A 25,245-nucleotide genomic window follows, 5' to 3' on the forward strand; every position below is an offset into this window, starting at 1 on the left:
AGTATGGTGTTGTATTGTATTAATGAACACAATGTTTGGATAGACTGCATCGTTTGTTGTGGTTTAATAACAGTTGTTTTGTTTGGTTTGACTAAATGATACTGTATAATAACTTGTAAGTTTACTTAAATACCCTTAACTCTTAATTAGAAGTTAGTTTATATATATATATATATATATTAATGAAACTCAGGTAAAGAATAAAATAAAAACTTTAAAAATAAGTAGGAGGTGAAGGGTGGGTCGGGTGGGGGTGAGTAGTTGTGGGTGGTGAGGTGTAGTGCGCGGGGGTGGGTGGTTGTGGTTGTTTGTGGTTTGAGGATGGGAGTAGTGGGTGGTAGGGTAGGATGGGGTTGGGTGGTGGTGAGGGGTAGTAGGTGGTAGAGTGGGGATGGGTGGCAGACGGGTGAGGTGGTGAGGGTGGGGGTATAATGGAGAAATGAAATACGTAAACATTCAAAAATCACCAAATCCGCGATTATAAAAATTAAACTTTTTCATGGTTATATAACCATGTAATTACAATGGGTTTACAACACCATACAACATAATTTTAAGAACAATGTATAAATATGATTTCACAGAAAATCATACATTTATGAACCACGGGACAAGACACCTTTTAACTTTTTGTAACTGATCTCCGTTTACTCCTCTTCCTCTTTTTTTCCCTAGCGTTAACTTTTGGTCTTGCTTTTCCCACAAACGATATCCATGGCTACCATTTCCAAAGTGAAGAACAACAAGATGTACTTAACAGATTTTATAAAAATGGGGCAATACTGCCCTCGTAAAGGAGTATTGCGATTCTTAACTCCTATTTAAATTTTGGAGTTTATTGAAATTAAATCCACCATATACATCAAATTCACATGACTGGTGCAGTGGTGCTTACTAGATTTACACCGACGACCGGATATAGTCATAGTCTTTGCCTCTGCTTGCCACAAAACGTCCTCTTAACGAATACGGTTACATATACTCCCATTCTGCCTTTGAAGTGATTAGTTTTTGTTAATTCAGTTTATGTCGTCGTTCTTTTCAGAACTAGCAAAAGCTAGGGTTTGTTCTTTTACTCAGTAGAAACATAATTTTCTTGTGCTTTGCTAGGATATATTTCTTTTACTCAATAGAAGACTTAATTTTGTGAATTTTCTTGTGCTTTGCTGGGAGATATTAGGATAGCAAATGCAGAAAAGAATGATCTTTTAAAGGATATCTAGACAAGTAACACGAGAAGTGAAAATGCGGTTGTTGATATATACCTTTATAAGTTGATGTCTTTTTTTTTTTTTTAAAGTGCTTCTGCAAAGTGAGCTAGTTAAGCGCAAAGATTAGATTTTTAAGGCAAACATGACCATAGAAAGGCTACCCAGTTCATTTTTTAGAGAAAGGCTACCCAGTTCATTTTTTAGATTATGGAAATGAGTTTGATCTTTAAGACAAACAGAACCATAGAAAAATCACAACTATTTTGAAGCAAAGGTTGCTGTTTAGGACAATGACAATAGAGAGAGATAACATTCATTATCCGTATTCTTGAAATGGGTACTTGTATGAATTTGTGAAGAAAAAAAATGATTTTAGGCCAAACGTGACTACCTAAAAGATTATGACAGTTCCTTCACCAAAGTATCGAAATAGGTTCTTGTGTGATGTGGGTTGGCTGAGCAAAGTTTTGGTTTTTAGAGCAAATATGATGATATAAAAAGATTAGAACAGTTTGTTCCCCATATTCTCTGAATGGGTACTTGTGTTACATAGGGTTGTTAATCAAAGATTGATTGTTAAGCAAAAATGGCCATGGAAAAAAATAATGTAGTTCATTTTCAAAATTCTCGAACATGGTAGTTGTGTCACGTGGTTTAGTTCAGAAAATTTGTTATTTTCAGGGGGAAAATGGCCATAGAAATAGTACATCAGTTCATGCTCAAATTTTTTAGAAGGGGCATATAAATATGGTTGGCTGTACATGTGTGTTTCCGTGTATCTCACTTTGAAGAAACAGTTTTGTTTTAGTATGATATGATTATTAAGGTGCAGAAGTACAATGCCATAAGCTGATCCATAGACAGAGATTATAGCACATCCCAGTCAGGCACATATCGAAGAAATCTAATAACGCAAAAAGTTGGAAGCTGCTTTGACAAGGAAGCACTTTTTGGACATAGAAAAGCACAGTTTCTTGGATAAGAATGATCAGGAAACTGAATTTTCTGTCGCTGGAAGATCATGTATGGAGACATGCTTCTCATTTCAAGTTTCAGAACCAAAAGCTTATAACCAACCTAGACGATGAGGCTAAATGGGTTATAATTGAATTTATCCACACCTCTATGATGTTCTTACCTGTAGTGAAAACCCAAATTAAAAATGCAACTTTCAACCCAGGAAAATAAAAATAAAAAATAAAAAGAGGTTGAATATGGATTCAGGGAAGGAAGATGAAGTTGATTTAAGATTTTGTACTTGAACGTGGTATGGCCAAAAATGATAAAGCTAGGCAAGATGCTGAAAGAATTGCAGTTAAATTACTTGCTTCGAGTGTAGAAGTTAAATGACTTATCTCTCTCTATCTATCGTTATTTATTTGATGTCAACTATTATTAGCTCATTGTATTGATCTAGCTCACGACCTGATTTTTTCAACTGGTGTTGATGACTTGGAGTGGCATACTAAATGGATAAAATATTCATCTCCTTAATTATATATAGTCATACCGCATAAAGCTTTGTGAACATTGATTTCACTTAGAGAAAGATGTGTAAGCATACAGTGAAACTGTTAGACCTCTGTTGATGCACATGAATTCTCTTTCCAGCCATTGATCTAACAAAAGAGGCCCTTTGATGCAAAGATAGCTACTTTCTGATGCATGTTTTTGAATTGTGCAGAGCACTTACGGCTGTAGAACTTAAGAAGAAGGTAGCTCCCGGGAAGAAAGTTCACACGCAATGTTGTTAACACTGTAATAACATATTTTCATATCCGGTAAATCAAAACTGGAGTCAAGATGTTTCCATCAAAGTTGTCAACCCTGTCTTTAATAACACAGAAGTATTATTTCAAAACTCAGTTACTCTTTGAGATAATATTTCTCTGTTATTTCAACCCACTCTCAAATGATTTGTCTTTTATAGTCACTTCGACTCATTGAAATTTCTAACTTGGTTTCTCCCGTTTATGGGAGCTTATGCTGATATCTCTATGATTTTCATACTTCTGTAACTTTCTTCTCACCATACATACAAGGAAGAAAAAGATCTAGACCTGGTAAAACCATGTGCCTGAGTCCTTTGACAGTGAGAAGTTGCAAGTGAACTTTTGTTACAGTGATTCAAAGATTTAAGAGAAAACAGACAGAATTCGAATTTAAGTACATTATCTTTTTTTACAACATTTTTTTACAAGGTGACTGGAAAAGCTGTGACGATTGACGAGGCTATTAACCATGTGCACTCCCTCTACCACCGAGTTAAGGTAAATACTTAGGCTGCTTTGTTTTATAATACGCAAAAATTGTCTTTGCAAATTAGTGTCGAGTTTCCGGATAAATATTTGTTTGATGTGCTTTGCCAAAAAGAAAAACAACCTACAACTTCCGTTTCAATTTGTTTGTTGGGTTTTGACTTAGTGCGGAGTTTAAGAAAGTAAAGAACACTTATGAATCTTGTGGTCTTAAATTAAAGATATTTAGAATGTACCATTATAACACCCCGTATCTTAAAATAAAGGTTAGACTCGTATCGTTAGAGTTTCAGAGGAAATTTGAAGGTTTGAACGTTTTGCGAAAGTGGCTGAGGGGCCTACTTCGGGTAACCATAACACCTTGATTCGTTGGGAATTTGGAAAAGATTCTTAATGAAAGTTGTAGTACATAGAAATACCTTTCTAGGCATATAAGGATCAGGCCAATCGGAGTCCGGATCAAGTAGATATGATCGTCTCAAAGTGGCTAATAGAGGGGTGCTCAGATTCGATAGAATCGGCTAAATTTTCGCTAGGTCTGTCTTCCATCCCTATTTAGTGAAAATATGTTAAGAATTTGAAAACACTTAAAACATGAAAGTTGTATCTCTTTAAATAGCTTTTCAACGATATATTGTGGAGCCCGAACGGAGCTTTGTACTAGGAGTTATGCCCATTTTACTGAACGCTATTGACTGAGTGTAAAAGTGACAGGGGAGCTCGCCGAGCTCGCCCCCAAGTGAGGCAAGGGTTCGCCTTGGACCGCGCTCAGCGAGGTGGGGGTCCAAAAGTGGGAAAAATTCAAGAAAATCATCTAAGTGTAAAATGGACAAGGGGGATCGCCCCAAAGCGAGGCATGGGTAAGCCATAGACCACGCTCGGCAAGCCTGGGGATCCAAAATGCCCCATGCTATAAATTCAACACTTAACTCGAAATTTCAGTTATTAGACATTACAACTTCGTTCTAAAGCCCTAAGCAGTCGTTTTCATATTCAACTAGTCTGTGCTGAGCCTCAGTTCTCCGAGGCCCTATCTTTATCTTTATATTCACTCAGTTAGCAGACAGTATTTCAGTATTAAGGTATGCCGAGGGCCTTGTCCCGGTAGTCAGTCAGTATTTCCTTATTCAGTAGAGGCTTCACAGATTACAGTCAATCAGATATTTCAGTATTTTGTTGGATTATTGAGTTAGCCCTTTTGGCTACCACTTATTCAGTATTGCAGACTTTTAGTATTTTTTCCGCACAGATATATATTTCAGTCAGTTTTTCTCACTCGATTAGCGTGTGTTTATCATACTTAGATATCAGTATACCATATGTTGATCCAGCCGTCTGATTGGTTCGCTCGGTCACATGCAGACAGGCACCGAGTGCCGCGTTACGCCCAGGTCATGGTTCGGGGCGTGACAACCACAATGCCCTTTAATCTTGTAGTCTTAAGCATACCACGTGAAAAGTTGAAATTAGAGAGTTGACAAAAAAGGACAGTGAACGGATTAAAAAGGAAAGTAAGACAAACAAATTGAAACAAAGAGAATAATATTTAAAATATTTCCAATTCCTTAATTTTTAATCTTAAGTTGTAATGCATGTTCCAACTGATTGAGAGGTAAATATTACTCCATCCGTCCTATAATAAGTGTCACCTTAGTCAAAAACACCCACATTAAGAAATCAATAATGCAATATAAAGTTCACTAAATTACCCTATATATAAAAATAAATTACTTTTTTCTTTTGATTAGAGCATGCATAAGTAATAATCCTTTTGACACTGAGAATTCAACAATACCAAGTTATTATGTGACTTTTCCAATCATCATTTAGATATTACTTTAACTTGTCATTTTTTGTTCTAAGGGTAGAGTTGGAAAAACTAGTCAATTTTTGTCTTGGTTTTCTAAGGTGATACTTATTATGAGATTTTTTTGGTTAAGATGACACTTATTATGAGACGGAGGGAGTAGCAAAATAGCTGAAATTCTGTATATGTATGCTTTCATGCTATTTATCTCAATGAAGTTGGCTAATCTGAATTCGGGAACGGACTTCAACATGAAACGTCTTCTCTTGAGGGATGCAAGTCACTCAAAAATATGTTGTTACCAATGAGCTTTTGACTTCTTGAACATAATAGTTAATGAATTATGTGACAGTTTCATATGATTCGATCCAATGGATTTTTCAGCATACAAACAGAGGAAGCTGCAGAGTTCGGATTTTGGAGTTATAAAGCTGGTTTAGCGAAAAATTTAGTTCCTCTAGATCAGTTGAGAATAAAAAAAAGCCAGGATGTACAAAAGAACTCTTAGTACAAACCTTAATCATATATCAACTTGAAACAGCCGCTTGGCAGTGGTGTAATGACTTATTATCTCCTCTGCAGTAGCATTACAAGCTTTCTTTTACTTTCTTTTTTGATTGTAGCCTGTTTTACTCATATTTTTCTTCTATATGACCACTCTGTTTAATACTATTTTATTTCATTCCCTCTCGATTATTTTCATTTTGGTGATTCAAACTTCCAATTACTTGTGTTTTTAATTAGTATCTTAATCACCGCTTATACAGTTCTTGATTGGTGTTTGAGACTAATGAGGAGCTAGCATATATGAAGGTAGCAATTGCAGTGATGAGGTCAAGTATGAAAAAGGAGGAATGAAGTACCATGTGAAAATTAAAATGGTTGAAGAACATGCATGAAGAGGATTAATTATCATGAAGTGAAGGAACTTGAAACAATTTTCCCATTTTCTTTAATTTATCCTTTCCTCCTTCCCTCTCTTAGATTTAGATATTCCTTTTACCCTATAATTTTGATAAATACATTATGCGAAGCACAGACAAATTTACTAGTATAGAGATAAGAGAATAAAGTAAGTATGTTGTATTGCTATATGATTTCAGATGATTTACAATAGAATGAGAACCTCTACTTATACTAGAGGTATGAGATGCATGACCCAGAAATCATGCTCCCTTAATTACCAATATTAATACTGCAATAAAAGGTGATAAAGGATAATAAAGGGCAATAAAGCCTAATAAAGGCTGGAGGAATCTTGGGATCTTCTGTAACATTTCTATAACTGTCACATCTTGAATTGCTTGTTGTATTTTTAAAGACAAATACGTTTACACCAAAGTTACTGAGTTCGGCCGAAACCCCGACTACTAGCTCCGCCCCTGGCTCGAATGACCTGTCTCTGCATCCAAAACGATAAGGATTGAGTACACCGTTACAAGTTACAACACTTAATAAATCTATTGCCAATTAAATGGCGGAAAAAAGGCGTACTAAGAAACAACAGCAACAACATGAAATAACATAACCTAAAATGAATAAGTAAGATAAATATTTCATAACTGAACTAAAACACTGAACTGTACTGAAACTATGAATTAAAAATTGATATATGGAGCTGTAAATTGAGAACTTAGTTTGAAATACAACTTTCCGATGTAACTGAGAATATTCATGCAACTTTTATCTTGAATTAGAGTTCGTAATTGTATTGGCTAAAACATGTTTAATTGGTTAAAAACAATAGAGTTCTAGCCAAGTTACAGGTTTGGCCCGAAAAAAAAATTACGCAGACATCTAAAGAAAAAATAAGGAGAAATACAATTGGGATAAAATATGGATTATATATTAAGAAGAAACAAGAAGTAATACAAATTGAAACAAATAAGTCATTGTATATGATTACATTGTTGAAAACACCCCTCCTTAAAAGTTATTTCATTATATATTTTTTTGTAACCCCATTCGCCTAAAAGAGTGTATCATGTTCTGTGTCACGTCAACGTCTAAAAAATCAAGGCTATCAAATTGCCAAATTTGGAACGGTAGCGTGATCGAGATTAGTTCAGGCATGTAAATGAATAAAACACGTCAAATTAGGGGTATCCTAAGTATTCCTCCATTCAGCTTCTCCAACCTTAGTCACAAGCTACATCGCAATGGAGCTAAATTGTCAATCTTTGTTCAACAGTTCAAAAATCTGATTGGTTAGGGAAAATGTTTGTAAAAAGTTGACATTTTTCGAAATATTGCCATTTGATATTGTAAGAGTAAGGACTTCGGATGGAAATTGTGATGAATACGATACCATATTTGGTCTGATAATGGTGGAAGCCTGGTGGTGTGGTTATTTGTTGCCCCAAAATATAGTGCTGATTGTTTTGATAATATATCGTCTGATATTTAAAGTTTTTGCACCCACTTTCTTAACACTTCAATATTTGGGACCTGAAGTAACAAACATATACGATGATATAATACTGGAGTTGCCAAATTGCATGATACGAACAAAAATAGGCCAGAGTTGCCAAATTGCAGGAAACGAAACAAACAATAGGAGATCACGTGGAGTCCTAAGTAGCAAAAACGTAGAGAAGGAAAATATGAACTCGGAAATATAGACGTCAAGCAGAACATAAAACAAGAGAACGTCACTTAAGAAAGCTATAGCTCGTTATACATGTTAACATACCAAAGACGGGCCATAGGACACAAAGCACGTAATAAAAACTAATGAATGGTGGCCCAAGCAGATAATAATACAAGGCAATGCAACCATCTCATACACAACAAATTATGACGCTCGAATGATTTGGTTTTGTTGAGGCTGCTGGGGAGGGGGGTTATTTCTAGACTACAGACATCTTTAAACCGGACTATGGGCTCTGGTATAATACGATACAGTAGGGGCTAGTATCAAGAAAAGGCTGGAAACCTTGAGGAAGCACACAATGTAATCTCTAAGCATTCAAATCTACCACATGGATGGGCATGGGAGCATCGACTCCTTGGGATAGTGTACTCAACACTGTAAATTTCTCTACCAAAAGATATTCACAGAGTAATGCTACATCTCCTTTGTAATCAGGTAACACAGTACAAAATTGTGGCATCTGCTTCCAGCTAAGTGCATCATTTAGCCACAAAACTCAAGCTCCTGTGAACATAAACAACAATAACTGTAAGTAAGCAAATTCTCAACTGTAAAATAAAAGACATGGACAAGCATGCCACTCAGCAAAAGATGCAACGGCCTGGCCATTGCATAGCCACATCCAATGTGAAAAGCCCATCTCAATTAAACAGTAACTTTACATCTCCAACTCACAGCTGATGCATAAACCCTAGTTCTAGAATGTTTATATGCTTGAACACCAACCCGCCAAAACAAAAGGGTTGCAAGATTATCAAGACACTTTAGCTATTTATTGACCAACTTAATAAATTCTGTAGAAAAGAAGAGACCTGCAGGCTTGTTTTTCCACATCCATTCCTGAGAAGCTTGAATCCCCTGTGAAGAGTAAGAAGATTAGAGGATATGGCATTCAAATGCACCACAAACAAGTCCATCCCCTCTTAACTGATAGTCCTCAATCTATTCATTAGATAGCTACACTAATAAGAACATTACGAAATAATTGAGGATCCTTTAATCAATCAACTTGTTCCTTACTGTTACTGCAGATATGCATGAATCACGCTACATAAATTTACCATATATATTGATGATAAAACAAAGACCAGATAATAACCTATATCATTGAAGATTTTTTTGCGAATAAAAGCACAAAAAGTTTAAACTCTAGCAGAAAGTTGAACTGCGATAATGTAAAGCATGATACCAAAAATGGCCCTTATGGCTCAATTGGAGCTTACAGGTTTCTTTGACCACTAACACAGCGAAGGTTGCACCAAACTGTCTTTACACTAAAGAAGAAAGCCCCCTCAAAAGCAGATTAGGGGTTGATGAGGAAACAGACATCAGTGATTGTCAGCCACTATTTTGCTACTTCGACTTAAAGCCACTTGACTGTTACTAGACAAAAGAAAACCAAAACCAAATAGAGACACGGAGTACTTGGACCCGGAGAAAACACATCCAAACAGAACGAACAAAATTTTCATCCTTTCCCTTCTCAGCTGCGGGGAAAAGTATGGTCACAGGCATTTCGTCAAGTACTGTGGTAAGGAGTGTAGAACCCATAACAGGAAAAATCTTTCATCTTCACTCTTCAGCACCAAAGGGTAATGCACACCAAAGGGAAATGCAGAAAGCAGGTATCAGAAGAACATAAGCACATAGATGATTTCATTGCTAGAGACTGAGTTCAAGATATTTCTACTTTTTTATTTACTTCATAAGGAGTCAAATTGAAGAGACAGGATGGTAAGATATGACTTAGTAGTTGAAGCGGAAGAAAATGCTCTCAGGCACGTCTATTGAGGAAAGGTGCTAAACTCTTTTCAATCACTAATGAGTTCTTTACCGGGCACTGGGACATCAGAACCCTTTGGAGGATATTAGTTTTTCTTCAATCATTCATTAGTGATTGTTTAAAAACTATATTTAAGGATTCAAATGGATTATAGAATTTATTTATCGGCAAGTGACTAAGTCATTCGAAATTATTAGGAGTTATTCAAAATCAGGAACATGGTACGAATGGGTGGAGCGCAGAAGGCATTTAATCAGGAGAATGTCTTTCCACAATGCATTTGGCCTCGGAGGGGTTTGGCAATCTTCGCAAAAAATGGGATTTCAAGGATCATCCGGCAAACTTTTACTGTTCTGATAAATTGAATAACTTTGGTAGATTTATTAGTCAAGTAGCAGTGCAAAGGTAACGCAGATCTGTGATCAGTCTACCAGATATTTCATTCAATGTTTTGCAGTTGAGACGAAAAGATTTGCTGACAGTGAAGTCTAATTCTTTTTTATGAAGCAATAAAATAACTAACAGATGGCATAAATACCCGTATACAATAAGTATACCAAAAGGTAGAGGAACCTCACAAAAAGATATGGTTCTCAACGAAAGACACCCACCCATATATAATGGGGTCTCATGGGTGCACCAAAACATTATAAGGGAAAAGAGGCTACTCCTCAAAGCTCAGGTGTACAAAGCTCTTCTTTATTATCTAAAGCTCTTATATTTTCATCAAAATTATCTAAAGCTCTTATTTCTCTCTCCAAATAGTCCACATTAAGTGCAAGTGAGGCGGCGTCCCAAACCCTACGTCATCTTCTCCGCCTTCTGAAAGTTCAGCTGAACATTGCTTCTTTAATTGTACCTGGCATCACCCACTGAAAGCCAAACCAACCCCGTACTTATCTCCACAAACGAGATGCAACCAGACAATGTAATAGGAGGTGGTTCACATCTTCACCCGAGCATTTACATATGAAGCACCAACTGACACACGTAATTTTCCTCTTCCTCAAATTCTCTGTCATTAGAATCACCCCTCGTAGCTAACCACTTAAAGAAACACACATTTCTGGGTACTCTAGGAATCCATACCAAAAGATAAGGAAAGGTTTCCTCCTCTCAGAAGCTTCTCATAGAAAGACTTAATAGAAAATATGTCATTATTCCCCTCTCCCCACCTCCAAAACATGTCTCATGTACTAGACTTCCTACATATGTTGATACACAGACTTGGTAAATAGCCAACCAAGGAAACTCAGATCTTTGGCACAAGTTCATCCAGCAATCGGGTGATAATCAAAGGGGTCTCCACTCTGTCCGATGGCGATTTTCTGGATAGGTGTTGGTTGGGAGTTTAGACAAAGTTCGAAAATGGGCACCACGAGTGGGGTGTATGAGATGAGTGGGCTTTTATCTTCCTTGGTACTTTGTGAAGCTAAGTCTGAGAAACTCTAGCCCCCAGGCTCATCCTAGCTGCGTATGGACTAGAAAAATCCAACTGTATCCAGTTAAGGATAGGTGCCAGAGATTAAATTATTAACTGGGATATTGGGTGCGAGCCAAGTTCTCCTCCAACTACTTACTTGGGGATGCCTTTGGGATCAAGGCACAAAGATATGAAAATTTGGGATTGGATGCTAGAAAGATGTGAAAGGAGACCGGTCAGATGGAAAGTCAGTAGTTGACATTGGGGATAGATTGATTTAATCAACTGGACTCATTACCAACTAATATGATGCCTTTGTTTCCTTTACCAACAAAGATTGACAAGATATATGAGGCCTTCAAAAGGAACTTTATATGGCAAGGAAACAGAGAAGGGGTGTTTTCATTTGATAAAATGGAATACATTGATCAGAAGTAAAAAGGAAAGGGGTCTGGACCTAAGGAACTTGAAACTACAAAACTCAAGTCTACTTACGAAGTGGCAATGGAGATACGGCCTTAAAGAACAACTCTTGTGGAGGAGAGTTATCAGCGATAAGTATGGGAATGGGATGCATTGAATTTCAGATGCGGTCACCACTACTATGGCACAAGTGTATGGAGAACAATCAGAAGCTTATGGTCCTCTTTCAAAGAAAATACAAGCATCAACGTCGGAAATGGAAGAAGACATATTTTTGGATAGATAACTGACTTGGACAGGGGTCTCTAAAGATCCTTTTCCCTGATATCTTCAGTTTAAGTTAACAACAAGATGCAGCAGTAAATCAAATAGGGGACCGTTGGGTTGGAACTTGAACTTCAGAAGACTGCTACAGGATAGGGAGATACACAGAGTTGCTGAGTGTATTTCTGCCCTGGAGCATTCAAAGGGTTTGAGGAACAAGAGGGACAAACTAATCATCTTATGACGGTTTGATTCATACTGGTCAACAAGCTACATTGTGGCCTTGGAAACATACATGGAAAGTCGTTCCATACAAGGTAGCTTGTTTTGTCTGGCTGATAGCTAAAGAAGCCTGCCTGACTCAAGAAAACTTAAAGAGAAGGGCCATTCAGTTATGCTTAAAATGCTCTCTCTGAGGGAAAGACTCGGAAAGTAACAATCATCTGCTTATTCACTGTGCAATCACTAACCAGCTTTGGCAGCTTTTCTTAAACATGAAGTCATTAGATGAGCAATGGCTAGACTGACTTGTGAATTATTGGCATGTTGGAGCAGCTTGGGCAGAGCCGCAGAGGTACCCGGCAGAAGAACAAATGGAAAATAATACCTGCTTGCATTTGGTGGTCTATTTGGAAGAAAAGAAATGCAAGATAATTTGAAGATAGATACACTTCCATCCAGAAGATCAAGTTGAACTATGTCTTACTTCTTCATTTTTGGTGTAATGAAAGATGCATACATAGATGATTCTGAGTCTATTTTAGAACTTTTAGAATCTTTGTAGAATCCTCGTAAGTAGCACCAAGGATCCACTGATGTAACTTTGTTCTATAAATATAGTTACCAGCACTGCCATTGTGCTCAAGTTCTATAATACTCCCTCTGTTTCAATTTGTTTGTCTTAGTTTAAGACATAAGAAGACTTTTGAATCTAGTGGTCTAAAACTAAAGATATGTATAATGTACTAAAATGTCCTTTAATCTGTGGTCCAGTGTTTAGGATGGCGAAAGGCGAGGCGTGGCGACAAGGGCGAGGCGTGGCGTGGCGAGCGCCTTTTAGGAGCGAGGCGAGAATTAACACAAAAAATTAAAATATTAAATATGCATATATAAATACCCAAAAATTCAAATACTCAACAAAATACTAGCATATATTTCAATTGAAAAACTAAAAGTAGATAGTTGATAGTTGATACTAAAGTCTAAAAGTCTCCAACTAGATAGTTAATACGTCATAAGGTCCCTAAGTGTTAGCATTAACCAAATTATAACGAAGCAACATCTATTCTTCTTCAAGATCTAAAAATTCTTCAACCACAAGGCTAATCTGCTGCCGGAATTGGGTCACCGGCCGGCTGCCGGAAAGTCAGATCTGCCTGGAAAAGGCTAATCTGCTGCCGGAAAAAGCCAGCCAGAAGAAGAAGAAGAAGAAGAAGAAGAAGCTTACCTGAAAGTGGCTGAAACTGAAGGTGGCTCTGCTGCTGCCGGTGGAAGTTGGAATAAGAAGAAGAAACCAAAGAAGAAGGAGGAGGAGACGCAGCTGCTCTGGAAAAATGATGAAATAAAACCCTAGAAATAATATTTTACTCTTTATTCTCAATATGTTTTTAAAAAGTCAGCTCTTTTTTAAAAAAAAATCAAAAGGTGACGCCTTGCTCGCCATACGCATTCGCCTCGCCTTGCTCGCCTTGCCTCGCCTTTCTGAAACTGCCACGCCTTAGCTGGCTATGGCGAGGCAGGCTCGCCTTGCCACGCCTCACGCCTTTTGGCGTAAGGCGAGCGCCTTTCATAACACTGCTGTGGTCTCTAACGTGCCATGTAGGATGATGAAGTATAGAGTTGTCAGATTAGGAAAGATACATTCTTTCCAAAACAGACTAAAAAGAAAAGACAAACAAATTTAACCTAAAGGAGTACATGTTACCTTTATTGAGAAAAACTACATGACTTAGTAGTTGACACTGTACATCACAAGCTATAAATTCTACGTTCACCAGCCTGGCAAATATTTTACTGGGAATATTAAGGGCCATTTTCTACAGTTGAGTGAATGATTTACAGAGATTTAAAAAACATATGATCAGAACAATAGTAGCATAATGGTACCTGAATCGATTGTTGACCTGTCATTCCAACTGGGTACTGGAAAATCAAAAACACATAATAAGATATCCACTGAAATCCAAGTCCTCTGAAAAGTATGGTTAAATACGAACCAGAGTAGCTTGAGAAGCTTGTTGCAATAATTGAGGAGGGCGCACTGGGGTTTGGACATGTGTTGGAAGCTGACTCCGAGGCTGTGCTTGCATTTCAGGAACTTGTTGGGAAGGAAACCCCCGTGGTTGAACCTGAATATCAGACTGTTGGACCGACAGTTTTTGCTGCTGTTGTTCATATGATATCAGCTCCTCCGGCTTTTCCCACTAAATTTCAAAAACAATGCATAAGTACTTAGTAGGTGGCCTAAAAAATAGAATAACCGCAGGCACTACAGCAGATATTTACCCTGCTTTCTCCAGTAGTACTGTTGTAATAGTACTTGAATCCATCAGGGGACGTGTGCTCTGTCCAATTACATTTCACCAGACTAGTAGTCTGGTTGATTCCAGATGCAGCAGCTGTAGCAGGAAGTGCATCTGCTTTTGGTTGGACAGCAGTGGCACTAGGTGCCGCCTGCAGAACATGCCCAGGCCATGGAGACTGCAGGACAACATACATTGTGAGCAAATAACCTCAATTCGAACAGTAACATTTACTCTCAATACTCGAATATTCTTGAAATATTTATAGTAATGGTGAGGAAAACACAAAACTGAGCCCCAACTAGAACTGGATGAAACAAAGGACATAATGGGCCATAGATGATAGAACATACAAGTTTATAGAGAACAATGGCCAGTAGAGACCATATATCATTCCAGTACCATAGGAAATTATTTTCAAAAAGAAAAAATTGAGAACCGCAAAATCCTAATTTTCAAGAAATTCCATCATGAAAACTTTCTCAAGTGTACCTGTTGTTTAGCATCTTGGGTGCCCTGGTGGACTGCTGAGCTTTGGCTAGATGGTTGCATGAGCTGCAATTGTTGCTGAAGCTGAGTAAAGGTTTGCTGTGATGATTGAAAACTCGCCTGCAGCGTTTGGGTCTGTTGAGACAACATCTGTGCTAGTTGGGAAGGTGGTGGATGAAGATGTTGGACCAACTGCTGCTGAAAAGGCTGCTGGTTTGTGTTTGCAGATGCAGCATGTATTTGCATGTTGTTACTTAAAGGTGTATGTCCCATGGGAGATGTCATATTATGCTGCACCTGAGGCTGAGAAACAGTTGATTGACCAGTCAAACCAAGCGACTGCTGCAACGGCATTCCCTGACGGAAAGGACTTTGACTGGCAGAGTTGGACATTTGTACTTGATTTGTCTGTCTGAATAAAGCATGAGAAGTTGGTCCCTGTGACAGAGGTGTTGAGGCTGGAGGCTGAAGCTGCACGGAAGATGGTAAATGCTGTGGTGACTGAAGTGGCTTCTTCTGTAGTGGAGAAACTTGTGGGTCAACAGTGGGGAATTGTTGAGTAGACTTGCCAACAGAAAAACAACTTAGCACAAAAACAACAAACAGAAATCATTCTTAAGATTGAAATAACATTAAGCAAGTTTCTATAAACACATACCAGTTGCGATGGAGGAGCAGAAGAAGCCGCAAGTCCTGTAAGCAACCCATTTCCAGTGCCACTAACACCACCGAAGGTGCCACCCTAAAAGTTTGTGCAAGCAGATACACTGTAATTTATATACAGATTGAGAAACTAAGCCCACAGGCAACAACATCTTCTGGATATTCAATAAACTATTTCTCCATCAAAAGTTAGTCAGGGGCAATTTCTTCTGGAAACTACATTTAAATAAGTTGTAGTCTCATAAAGCGTTCCAATTAAGTATTCTGATACATACAACCAAAGGCCACAACCATACAGATGGTCTTCTACTCAAATTATGCCTAGCGATAACGTTGATACCACTTTAGCTCGCATTTTGCTATTAGGAGATCACAAAATCATTCAGATTAGATCATCAAACACAAATTATAAAGAGTGACACATTGTAAATTGGGTTCTAAAACTAAAATCCTAGATGAATCAAAGCAAAAATTTAACAGTGAATTCTAAAACCTGATGAGAGGACATCAGAACACAATCAAAGAGACATGATAATTTATGCCTCTATTCTATTTATTAGTATGTTGGCTTCTAGATAAGACAAATATCAGATACAAGTCATAAAGAAGCAATTAATGTTTGAATTTAGGAGTAATCTTTGTTTTATACCCCCTCTGTCCCAAAAATGTCACCTTGAGGGTTTCAAGGAGAATGTGAAAATGTGGTGGCTATCCTTCACTGTTACGGGCAGACCGGGGTATATTTTAGCTGAAAAACTGAAAATGCTAAAAGGAAAGATGAAAGAATGGAGTAAATCCAACAGAGGCAACTGGAAACAGGAAAAAGAGGAGATGTACACCAATTGGCCAACTGGGAATCCATCCAGGAACAACGAAGTCTCACAGATGATGACCTTCTTCAAAAAACAAACCTAGCTTTGGATTTTGAGAAGGTGGTTAAAATGGAAGAGATAGGGTGGAGACAAAGATCAAGAATTCAATGATTGAAACAAGGGGATCAAAACACCAAGTACTTAGGCAATCAAAAGTTTCTATCAAAATCTTTACAAGGAGCCAGAGGAATGGAGACCAGAATTACAGCTCATGAACCCCACATGTATAACTGAGAAGGAGCAGAAGTGGTTACCGAGAACAATTTGATGAAAAGGAAATCTTAGATAGTATCAAGCTACGTGCTATGGAAAAGGCACCTGGTCCAGATGGATTCCCCATGTCCTTTTATCTTACTTCTGGGATCTACTCAAAGATGATATCAAGAACACTGTTCATGATTTTCATGCTGAGAGAAGTTTCAATGCAACTTATGTGGCTCTCATTCCTAAGAAAGCAGGGGCCTCAGAATTGAAGGATTTCAGACCTATAAGTCTGATTACTGGCATGTACAAGGTGATAGCAAAGATTCTGGCTGAAAGGTTGAAAAAGGTGGTAGACAGGCTGGTTAACAAACACCAAATGGCTATCATAAAAGGGAGGCAGATCATGGATGCCGCACTCATTGCAAGTGAGTGTGTGGACTCTAGATTGAAAGGAGATGTGTCTGGTGTCATGTGCAAGCTAGATATTGAAAAAGCTTATGACCATGTAAATTGGGAATTCTTGGTGAACTTACTCAGACAAATGGGATTTGGGGAGAAATGGCTGGGTTGGATTAGGTTCTGTATCAGCACTGTCAGATTTTCTATTCTTGTGAATGGTGAACCGGTTGGATTCTTCCCATTAGGGAGGGGACTTAGACAGGAAGACCCTCTATCTCCCTTTCTTTTTATTTTGGCAATGGAAGGATTTGACAGTATGATGAGGATAGCAATACAAAACAGGTGGATCAGAGGTTTTCAAATAGGAGGTATTAGAGGGCAAAGCTAAGGAAATCTGTCATCTGCTTTATGCTGATGATACAGTTATCTTTTGTCAACCCATTGAGGAACAGATAAACTACATCAGATTGATACTTCTGTTTTTTGAGACCACTTCAGGCTTGAAAGTAAATTGGGGGAAGAGTAATTTGTTCACAATCAAAGAGGTTGCCAACTTGCAGAGTCTGGCAGAGATACTAGGCTGCAACATGGAACATCTACCTACTGTTTATTTAGGCATGCCACTGGGCAACAGACACAAAGAGGCAATGATATGGGATGGCATTGTAGAGAAGGTTGAAAAGAGATTGACAAGGTGGAAGATTCAATACTTATCTCTTGGAGGAATGGGCATCAGAAACCCTGGGAGACAGAACAATAGCCTCTTAATGAAATAAGAAGGTCAAGCTTTATGGAAGGAGGTTATCAAATGCAAATATGGTGAATATAGCCCAAGGTGTAGTAATGTCAGCTCTACACCCTATGGAGTTGGGGTCTGGAGAACAATCAGAGATCTTTGGCCTAAGCTAGCAGGGAACATTACCATAAAAGTGGGAGATGGTAGTAAAACAAAGTTCTGGGGAGATGCTTGGAAGAATCAGACCCCTTTGAAGGAAGATTTCCCTGATTTATTCATCATATGCAACAATCCTGAGGCAACTGACAACGAGTGTTGGACTACTCAAGGGTGGGATTTGTCATTTAGGAGACTTTTGAATGATTGGGAAGTGGACAGGGTGGCAAATTTGCTACATGAACTAGAGGGCTTCAGTGGCACTACCTCAGATTCAGACTCTATTAAGATGGAAACATAACAAGGATGGGAAATTTTCAGTTAAAAGGGTCTATGAAATTGACAATGCACAACAAAACAGAAACCAGCAAATTTTGTGGAACAATGTCTGGAAAAATATAGCATCAACTAAAGTGAAATGCTTTACATGGCTGGTAGTTAGAAGGGCTTGTTTGACTCAGGAAGTTTTGAAGAGAAAGGGACAGATCATTGTCTCCAGATGTCCACTATGTGGGGAAACAGATGAGACCAACAGCCATCTCTTTCTGCATTGTAAATTCACTGCACAGTTATGGGCTTTATTTTTTACCCTCACAAACACAAAATGGACCATGCCTGAGCACACTGCAGATCTACTGAGTTGCTGGATTAGAAGAGGAGGAAGCAAGAGCCAAAAGAAATGGTGGAGAATTATCTCACTGTATCTGGTGGACTGTGTGGAGAGAGAGAGGAATAGCAGAAGCTTTGAAGATAGGTCCAATTCCGTTCACATAGTTAAATGGAATTGTATTGTATCTTTTTATTTTTGGTGTAAAGAGAAAGAAATAGAGGAATCAGAGCTTGTAGACTTGTTAGGCTCTCTGTGAGTAGTATCTATCCTTTTTCTTTTCTATTCCTTTTTTAAGGTTGCCAGCATCGCATATGCTGAGGAATACAACGTTACCATTGTTTAAAAAGAAAAAAATGTCACCTTTCTATAACTAGAAACAATTTAACTTTAAAATTCTCCTTTTTACCCTTAATGAAATGATTTATAGCCACACAAATGTCTAAGACTTGTTTTAGACCACACATTTCAAAAATCAACCTTTCTTTCTTAAACTTTGTGCCAAGTCAAATGGTGCCACATAAATTGGGACGGAAGGAGTAACAAGTATATGAGTAGTTTGTGTTTGAATGGTAAGGACAGGTAATGAAATTCCTGCATTCACAAAACCAGAGATCACCCAAAGAAATTTGACCAAGAATGCAAACACAACAGTCTTTTCCCATCCCCTCACTCCCACCCCCACCCCCACCCCCCAACCCCGGTGGCCAGCAACTTTCCGGTGGCCTCCCCAGGTAAGTTGTCTCTCTCCTAGGGTTTGTGACAACCCTATACTCCTCTTCTTCTCCTGTCTTCTTCCTCTTCTCTCCTCTCTCCTTCTCTCTGATCCGACATATTCGAGCTCCCAGCCGTGAACAGTGATTCCGGCGTGAATAGGTTTTGTCTAACTGGAGTTGGTACCTCCAGTTTTTATTTTTATTGTTTATTTTTTAATTCTCTGTCTTTTGTCCTTGCAGCTAATTTGAATTCTTGCACTACTTGTTTCGTTCTCGTCGTAGTAGTTACACTTTCATCTACATTATTGCTAACTTGTGTTTTAATATTGATTCCTGCCTGGTCGAGTAGTTTATATTTGCTTTACTGGCTTTGGTAGACGATGGTAGACTAGGGTCATGTTCTCGGACGGGGGTGAGGGTTAGAGAGGGTAGGTGGGTTAAGGGAGTCTCTAGTCTGCGAGTAGGGTCTTGGAATATTGGGACTCTAACGGGGAAGTCCATCGAACTAGTTAAGATTCTTAAGAAGAGAAGGATTAACATAGCTTGTGTCCAGGAGACTAAATGGGTAGGATCCACGGCTAAAGATGTGGATGAATATAAGTTATGGTTCTCAGGTAGGTCGAGGGATAGGAATGGGGTAGGCATTTTAGTAGATAATGACTTAAGAGAACAGGTGGTAGGGGTTAAGAGGGTTAGTAATAGGTTGATGACGATTAAGCTAGTCTTTGAAGGGTTTATTTTGCACATTATTAGTGCTTACGCGCCGCAAGCGGGCTTGGGTGAGGAGGTGAAAAGACGTTTTTGGGAGGATTTGGATGAGGTGATGGGAGGTATACCGTCCACTGAGAAGCTATTCATCGGAGGAGATTTCAATGGGCACATTGGGTCAATTTCAGGGGGTTATGATGATGTGCATGGAGGTTGTGGTTTCGGGGACAGGAACGGAGGAGGAATTGCACTGTTGGATTTTGCAAAATCCTTTGGGCTGGTGGTAGCCAATTCGAGTTTCCCAAAGAAGGAGGAGCACTTGGTAACCTTTCGTAGTTCGGTGGCTAAGACGCAGATAGACTTTTTACTCCTTAGGAAGGAAGATAAAGGTCTCTGTAAAGACTGCAAGGTGATTCCGAGTGAGAATCTAACGACCCAGCATAAGCTCTTGGTGATGGATTTGGAAATCAAGATGAGGAAGAGAAAGAGGGTCGTGGATGACAGGCCCAGGATCAAATGGGGGAGTTTGACCATGAAGGGTGCCCTGGAGATCGGGGAGAAGTTGAGGGCTATGGGAGCCTGGGAGAGTAGTGGGGAAGCGACCGACATGTGGGATAGGACGGCCAGTTGCATTAGGGAAACAGCTAGAGAGGTGCTGGGGGTCTCGAAGGGTAGTCGTGGTCGGCACCGAGGGGACTGGTGGTGGAATGGAGGAGTTCAAGAGAAGGTGGAAGCAAAAAAGGTGGCGTATACGAAGTTGGTAGACAGCAAGGATGATGAGAAGAGGCGAACGAATAGGGAATTGTACAAGAGGGCGAGGAAGGAGGCAAAGTTAGCAGTTACGGCGGCAAAGACAGCAGCTTTTGAACGCCTGTATGCAGAACTAGAGGACAAAGGCGGGGATAAGAAGTTGTACAGACTAGCCAAGGCGAGGGAGAGGAGGGCGCGTGACTTGGATCAGGTGAAGTGCATCAAGGACGAGGATGGCAGGGTACTAGTGGAGGACGCTCTCATTAGACGGAGATGACAGTCATACTTCCACAAACTCTTGAACGATGGTGGGGACAGAGATATTGTGTTGGGAGATTTGGAGTACTCTGAGAGGTGTCGTGATTTTGGATATTGTAAGAGTATAAAGATTGAGGAAGTTAAGGGTGTTGTCCGTAGGATGAGTAGGGGTCGAGCGACCGGGCCCGATGAGATTCCTGGGGAATTTTGGAAGACTGCAGGCAGGGCAGGTTTAGAGTGGTTGACCCGACTCTTTAATGTCATCTTTAAGACGACTAAGATGCCCGAAGAATGGCGATGCAGTACAATGATTCCATTGTACAAGAACAAGGGCGACATTCAAAGTTGCAACAACTACAGAGGGATCAAGCTGCTAAGCCACACTATGAAAGTGTGGGAAAGGGTGGTGGAGATGAGGGTGAGGAGAGGCGTGTCTATCTCAGAGAACCAGTTCGGATTCATGCCGGGGCGCTCAACTACAGAAGCTATTCATCTTGTACGGAGACTGGTGGAGCAGTATAGGGAGAGGAAGAGGGACCTACACATGGTATTCATCGACCTAGAAAATGCATACGACAAAGTGCCGAGAGAGGTTCTATGGAGATGCTTGGAGGCTAGAGGTGTACCTGTGGCGTACATTAGGGCGATCAAGGACATGTATGATGGGGCCAAGACCAGGGTAAGGACTATGGGAGGAGACTCAGAGCACTTCCCAGTGATGATGGGGTTACACCAGGGATCAGCTCTTAGCCCATTTTTATTCTCCTTGGTGATGGATGGGTTGACGCGGCAAATTCAAGGTGAGGTGCCATGGTGTATGTTATTTGCGGATGACATAGTCCTGATTGACGAGTCTCGCAGCGGGGTTAACGCTAAGCTGGAGGTTTGGAGACAAACTCTGGAGTCTAAAGGGTTCAAGTTGAGTAGGACCAAGACAGAGTACTTGGAGTGCAAGTTCAGTGAGATAGTGCATGAGGCTGATGTGGAAGTGAAGCTTGGCACCCAGGTCATACAGAAGAAAGATAGTTTCAAGTATCTTGGGTCTATTATACAAGGAAATGGGGAGATTGATGATGACATCACACACCGTATTGGTGCAGGATGGATGAAATGGAGGCTTGCCTCTGGAGTGTTGTGTGACAAGAAGGTGCCACCGAAACTTAAAGGCAAGTTCTACAAAGTGGTGGTTAGACCGACTATGTTGTATGGGGCGGAGTGTTGGCCAGTCAAGAAATCTCATGTTCAGAAGATGAAAGTGGCGGAAATGAGAATGCTGCGATGGATGTGTGGGCACACTAGGAGCGATAGGATTAGGAATGAAGTCATCCGAGACAAGGTTGGGGTAGCCTCAGTGAAAGACAAGATGCGAGAAGCGAGGCTGAGATGGTTTGAGCACGTGATGCGGAGAGATGCAAATGCCCCAGTGCGGAGGTGCGAGAGGTTAGCCAGTGACGGTTTCAGAAGAGGTAGAGGTAGGCCGAAGAAGTATTGGGGGGAAGTGATTAGACAAGACATGGCGCATTTCCTGCTTACCGAGGACATGACCTTAGATAGGAGGGTATGGAGGACTCATATTAGGGTAGAAGGCTAGTAAGTAATTGCGTTTATCCTTTCTTACGAGTAGCTATGTTGCTCTATAGTTTCTTGTCTCTTGATTTCTGCGAGTATCTGTTGGTTTATAATGGTTTATAATGGCTTATTTACTTTCACTGTTTTCATCTTCATAACTGCTTTGATGTATTTGCCCGTATTTGACCTTTCTTATGCTTTCTCTTGAGCCGAGGGTCTTCCGGAAACAGCCTCCCTACCTAAGGTGGGGGTAAGGTCTGCGTACACTCTACCCTCCCCAGACCCCACGTTGTGGGATTAACTGGGTATGTTGTTGTTGTATGCAATAAGAAAACCTGCATCTGCAGATAAATCCAGGATGTATTACAGGTCTAAGAATTGGTTCTAGTTATGACTATAGCATGTATAGCATGTAGCACCCAAGGATGTGGCCTAGTGGTCAATGAAGTGGGAGCAGAATCATGAGGTCTCAGATTCAAATCTCAGCGAAGGCAAAAAACACACTAGGTGATTTCTTCCCACCTGTATTGCTGGGATGTAGCAGATACCTGGTAGAATAGTTGAAGTGAGCGCAAGCTGGCCGCCGGGACACCAATGTCAAAAAAAAAATGACCATGGCATGTATTGGTAATAAGGATGATTAATTCTAGTTTCCCAGGAAAGGGTAGGTAACAGATGGTGTCATTTGCAGTAGTCCATACCTGATGTATCTCTCTAATTCCTACCTAGCTAGACATATTTTTGAGGTAAAAATATATTTACCAGAACTGGCTTGCTTCCCCCTGCAACTATTGACCACCAACATACACAGAAGATGTACATTTACCGTGTCACCCCCCAGTCTATTTATTATACAGGTTTAGGATTGAGTACATATGAATGCTTGTGCTCAAAAAGGACAAACAAATAATTACAGCAACACAGTTGCAGCTTTCCCCTCATAAACAGTTTATCCGACAGCAACAGAGGATTCAACACTGTTTTCCTTACCAAAGCAGAAGGCGTTGTTGTATCAGCGGATCTAGGAGGAAATTGATTTCCAAACCCATGCATCCCTTGGTTGGAAATTGGCCTGAGAATTTGTGGACTCATAGGACGCCAGGCATTAGGGCCAACTTGGTCTTGCAAAGGCTCGCCAATATTAGGCGGCGGTCTACATACCAGAGGAAACGAAGAGTCAGTTCTATATTGGGGAAAACCTCAGTTGCATATGCAAAAACTTAATTAATACCTAATCCCAGGTGTTGGGAAGCGAGGTCCAACACCAGGTCCACCAAAAGCTGGTCCACCACCTCTGAAAGGAGTGAAAAAGAGTGATAAAGCAAATTATCACTAACTAGCAGAAAACAACAAATGCACTGGTTCAAGCGAAGCCCACTCTGGAACATCTTTTCTTTTCATAAAATAAAGCACATTGGTATCTCATGAAATACCTAGGTTGTTCTCCAGGTTTAGGTCTCTTAGGTTCAGCAAACCGAACAGTTAAAGGTTGATCGCACCCCTGGAATTGTAAAGGCAATTACAAATTGATAAAAGGATTTAATAATGGTATCAAACCAGGAACACAACTATTAAGATCATAACCTTACCCTCATTGTATACTTTCCACTCAGAGAGTTTATAGCTGCCATTGCCATATCTCTATTAGAATATTTGACGAATCCACAACCTTCAAAGTAGTTAAAGTTAAATTAGTGAGGGTGAAATAAACTACCAACAATACACCCCAACACTTCATGCTTGAATTATTGTTTCAAATGTTCAGCATCCCCCAGTGCAAGTAATCCAGGCAGTAGTTAGAACTCAGTAAGAGAACAAACAAGGACTATGGGAAAGCTAAGATTATATTTTTCCCTCAGAAAAGCGACATCTAATTTTTCTTTTTACACAATTAAATTAGTGAAAACAAAAGGACCGTGCACTTACTAGTGTCAAGACAGGTTAACATGACAATATGGCTCCAGAGACCATTTAATCTATTGGTCAAGGTAAACAAAATAGTGGACATCTAAGAAAGGATGAGCCTATAGGTAAATACTTATAGCTGCAAAGCACCAAAGGAATGCTCAACAATAGTTAGCCATAAGTTTGCTTCAACCTGAAATATGGAGTTCAGAGCCTTTAGGCACTATCATGGAAAAGAAACTGGGTCTCATCGTGCATAGCAAGCACAGACAAGGCGCGCATTCATACAGAATTAAAAAGACTCAATAACACAAACCACGACTCTGCTTCGTATCATCACGCATGAGATAGACATCTTCAACACGACCATATGGTGAAAATATCTGAAAAGGATCGAAAAAAACATATTTAGTTATAGTTACTTCTCAATAAATAAATACACTACACAACAGATGAAAAGCACACAAAAAAGCAAATCATTCAGAAAATCAACAGCATTTCATATTCCAAGCCAAATCTGTTGACAAGAAAAGCTATGTACTGTGTCGTGTCACATTCACATGACATGATGGAGTAATATGTGCATCACCAAATTGGAAAGTTTTTCAATACCTCACTGGTGGGCGACTACTATAATTAATCCACGAAGACGTGTGTAAATGTATGTATGTTATGAAAATTAGATGGGGCTTTGAAGATACAAGGAACAAACTTTCTTTTTGTGGATCAAGAAAGGAGTTGCATGGTTTGGCTACGACCTATGCACTCAAAGAACCAGGCTCTTTGAGCAGCAGCTATGCAAGAATGCAAAGTTGTGGATTCGTCACATGCTACGCGCATTAATAGAAAGCTATCTATGCAAAAGATGA

General features: G+C 39.5%; 1 protein-coding gene across 2 annotated transcripts in view; it reads right to left on the bottom strand.

Annotated features, from left to right (window-relative positions):
- Positions 1–7,912: 7,912 nt before the first annotated feature.
- Positions 7,913–25,245, bottom strand: part of LOC132626737 (flowering time control protein FCA) — a 28,473-nt gene continuing 11,140 nt past the window's right edge. The window contains exons 7-18 of one of the 2 annotated variants that reach the window (XM_060341712.1): positions 24,693–24,759; positions 24,061–24,140; positions 23,905–23,972; positions 23,703–23,765; positions 23,462–23,624; positions 15,492–15,575; positions 14,837–15,349; positions 14,328–14,522; positions 14,039–14,245; positions 13,929–13,964; positions 8,742–8,787; positions 7,913–8,433 (exon numbers count right to left, since the gene is read on the bottom strand). In XM_060341712.1, coding sequence (XP_060197695.1) covers positions 8,426–8,433; positions 8,742–8,787; positions 13,929–13,964; positions 14,039–14,245; positions 14,328–14,522; positions 14,837–15,349; positions 15,492–15,575; positions 23,462–23,624; positions 23,703–23,765; positions 23,905–23,972; positions 24,061–24,140; positions 24,693–24,759 — 1,530 coding nt within the window. In that variant the 3' untranslated portion in view covers positions 7,913–8,425. Of the gene's footprint in view, positions 8,434–8,741; positions 8,788–13,928; positions 13,965–14,038; positions 14,246–14,327; positions 14,523–14,836; positions 15,398–15,491; positions 15,576–23,461; positions 23,625–23,702; positions 23,766–23,904; positions 23,973–24,060; positions 24,141–24,692; positions 24,760–25,245 lie in introns of both variants that reach the window. The other variant, XM_060341711.1, reaches the window with a different exon arrangement.

This window comes from Lycium barbarum, chromosome 2 (genome assembly GCF_019175385.1).
Source record: "Lycium barbarum isolate Lr01 chromosome 2, ASM1917538v2, whole genome shotgun sequence".
Lineage (NCBI taxonomy): Eukaryota > Viridiplantae > Streptophyta > Magnoliopsida > Solanales > Solanaceae > Lycium > Lycium barbarum.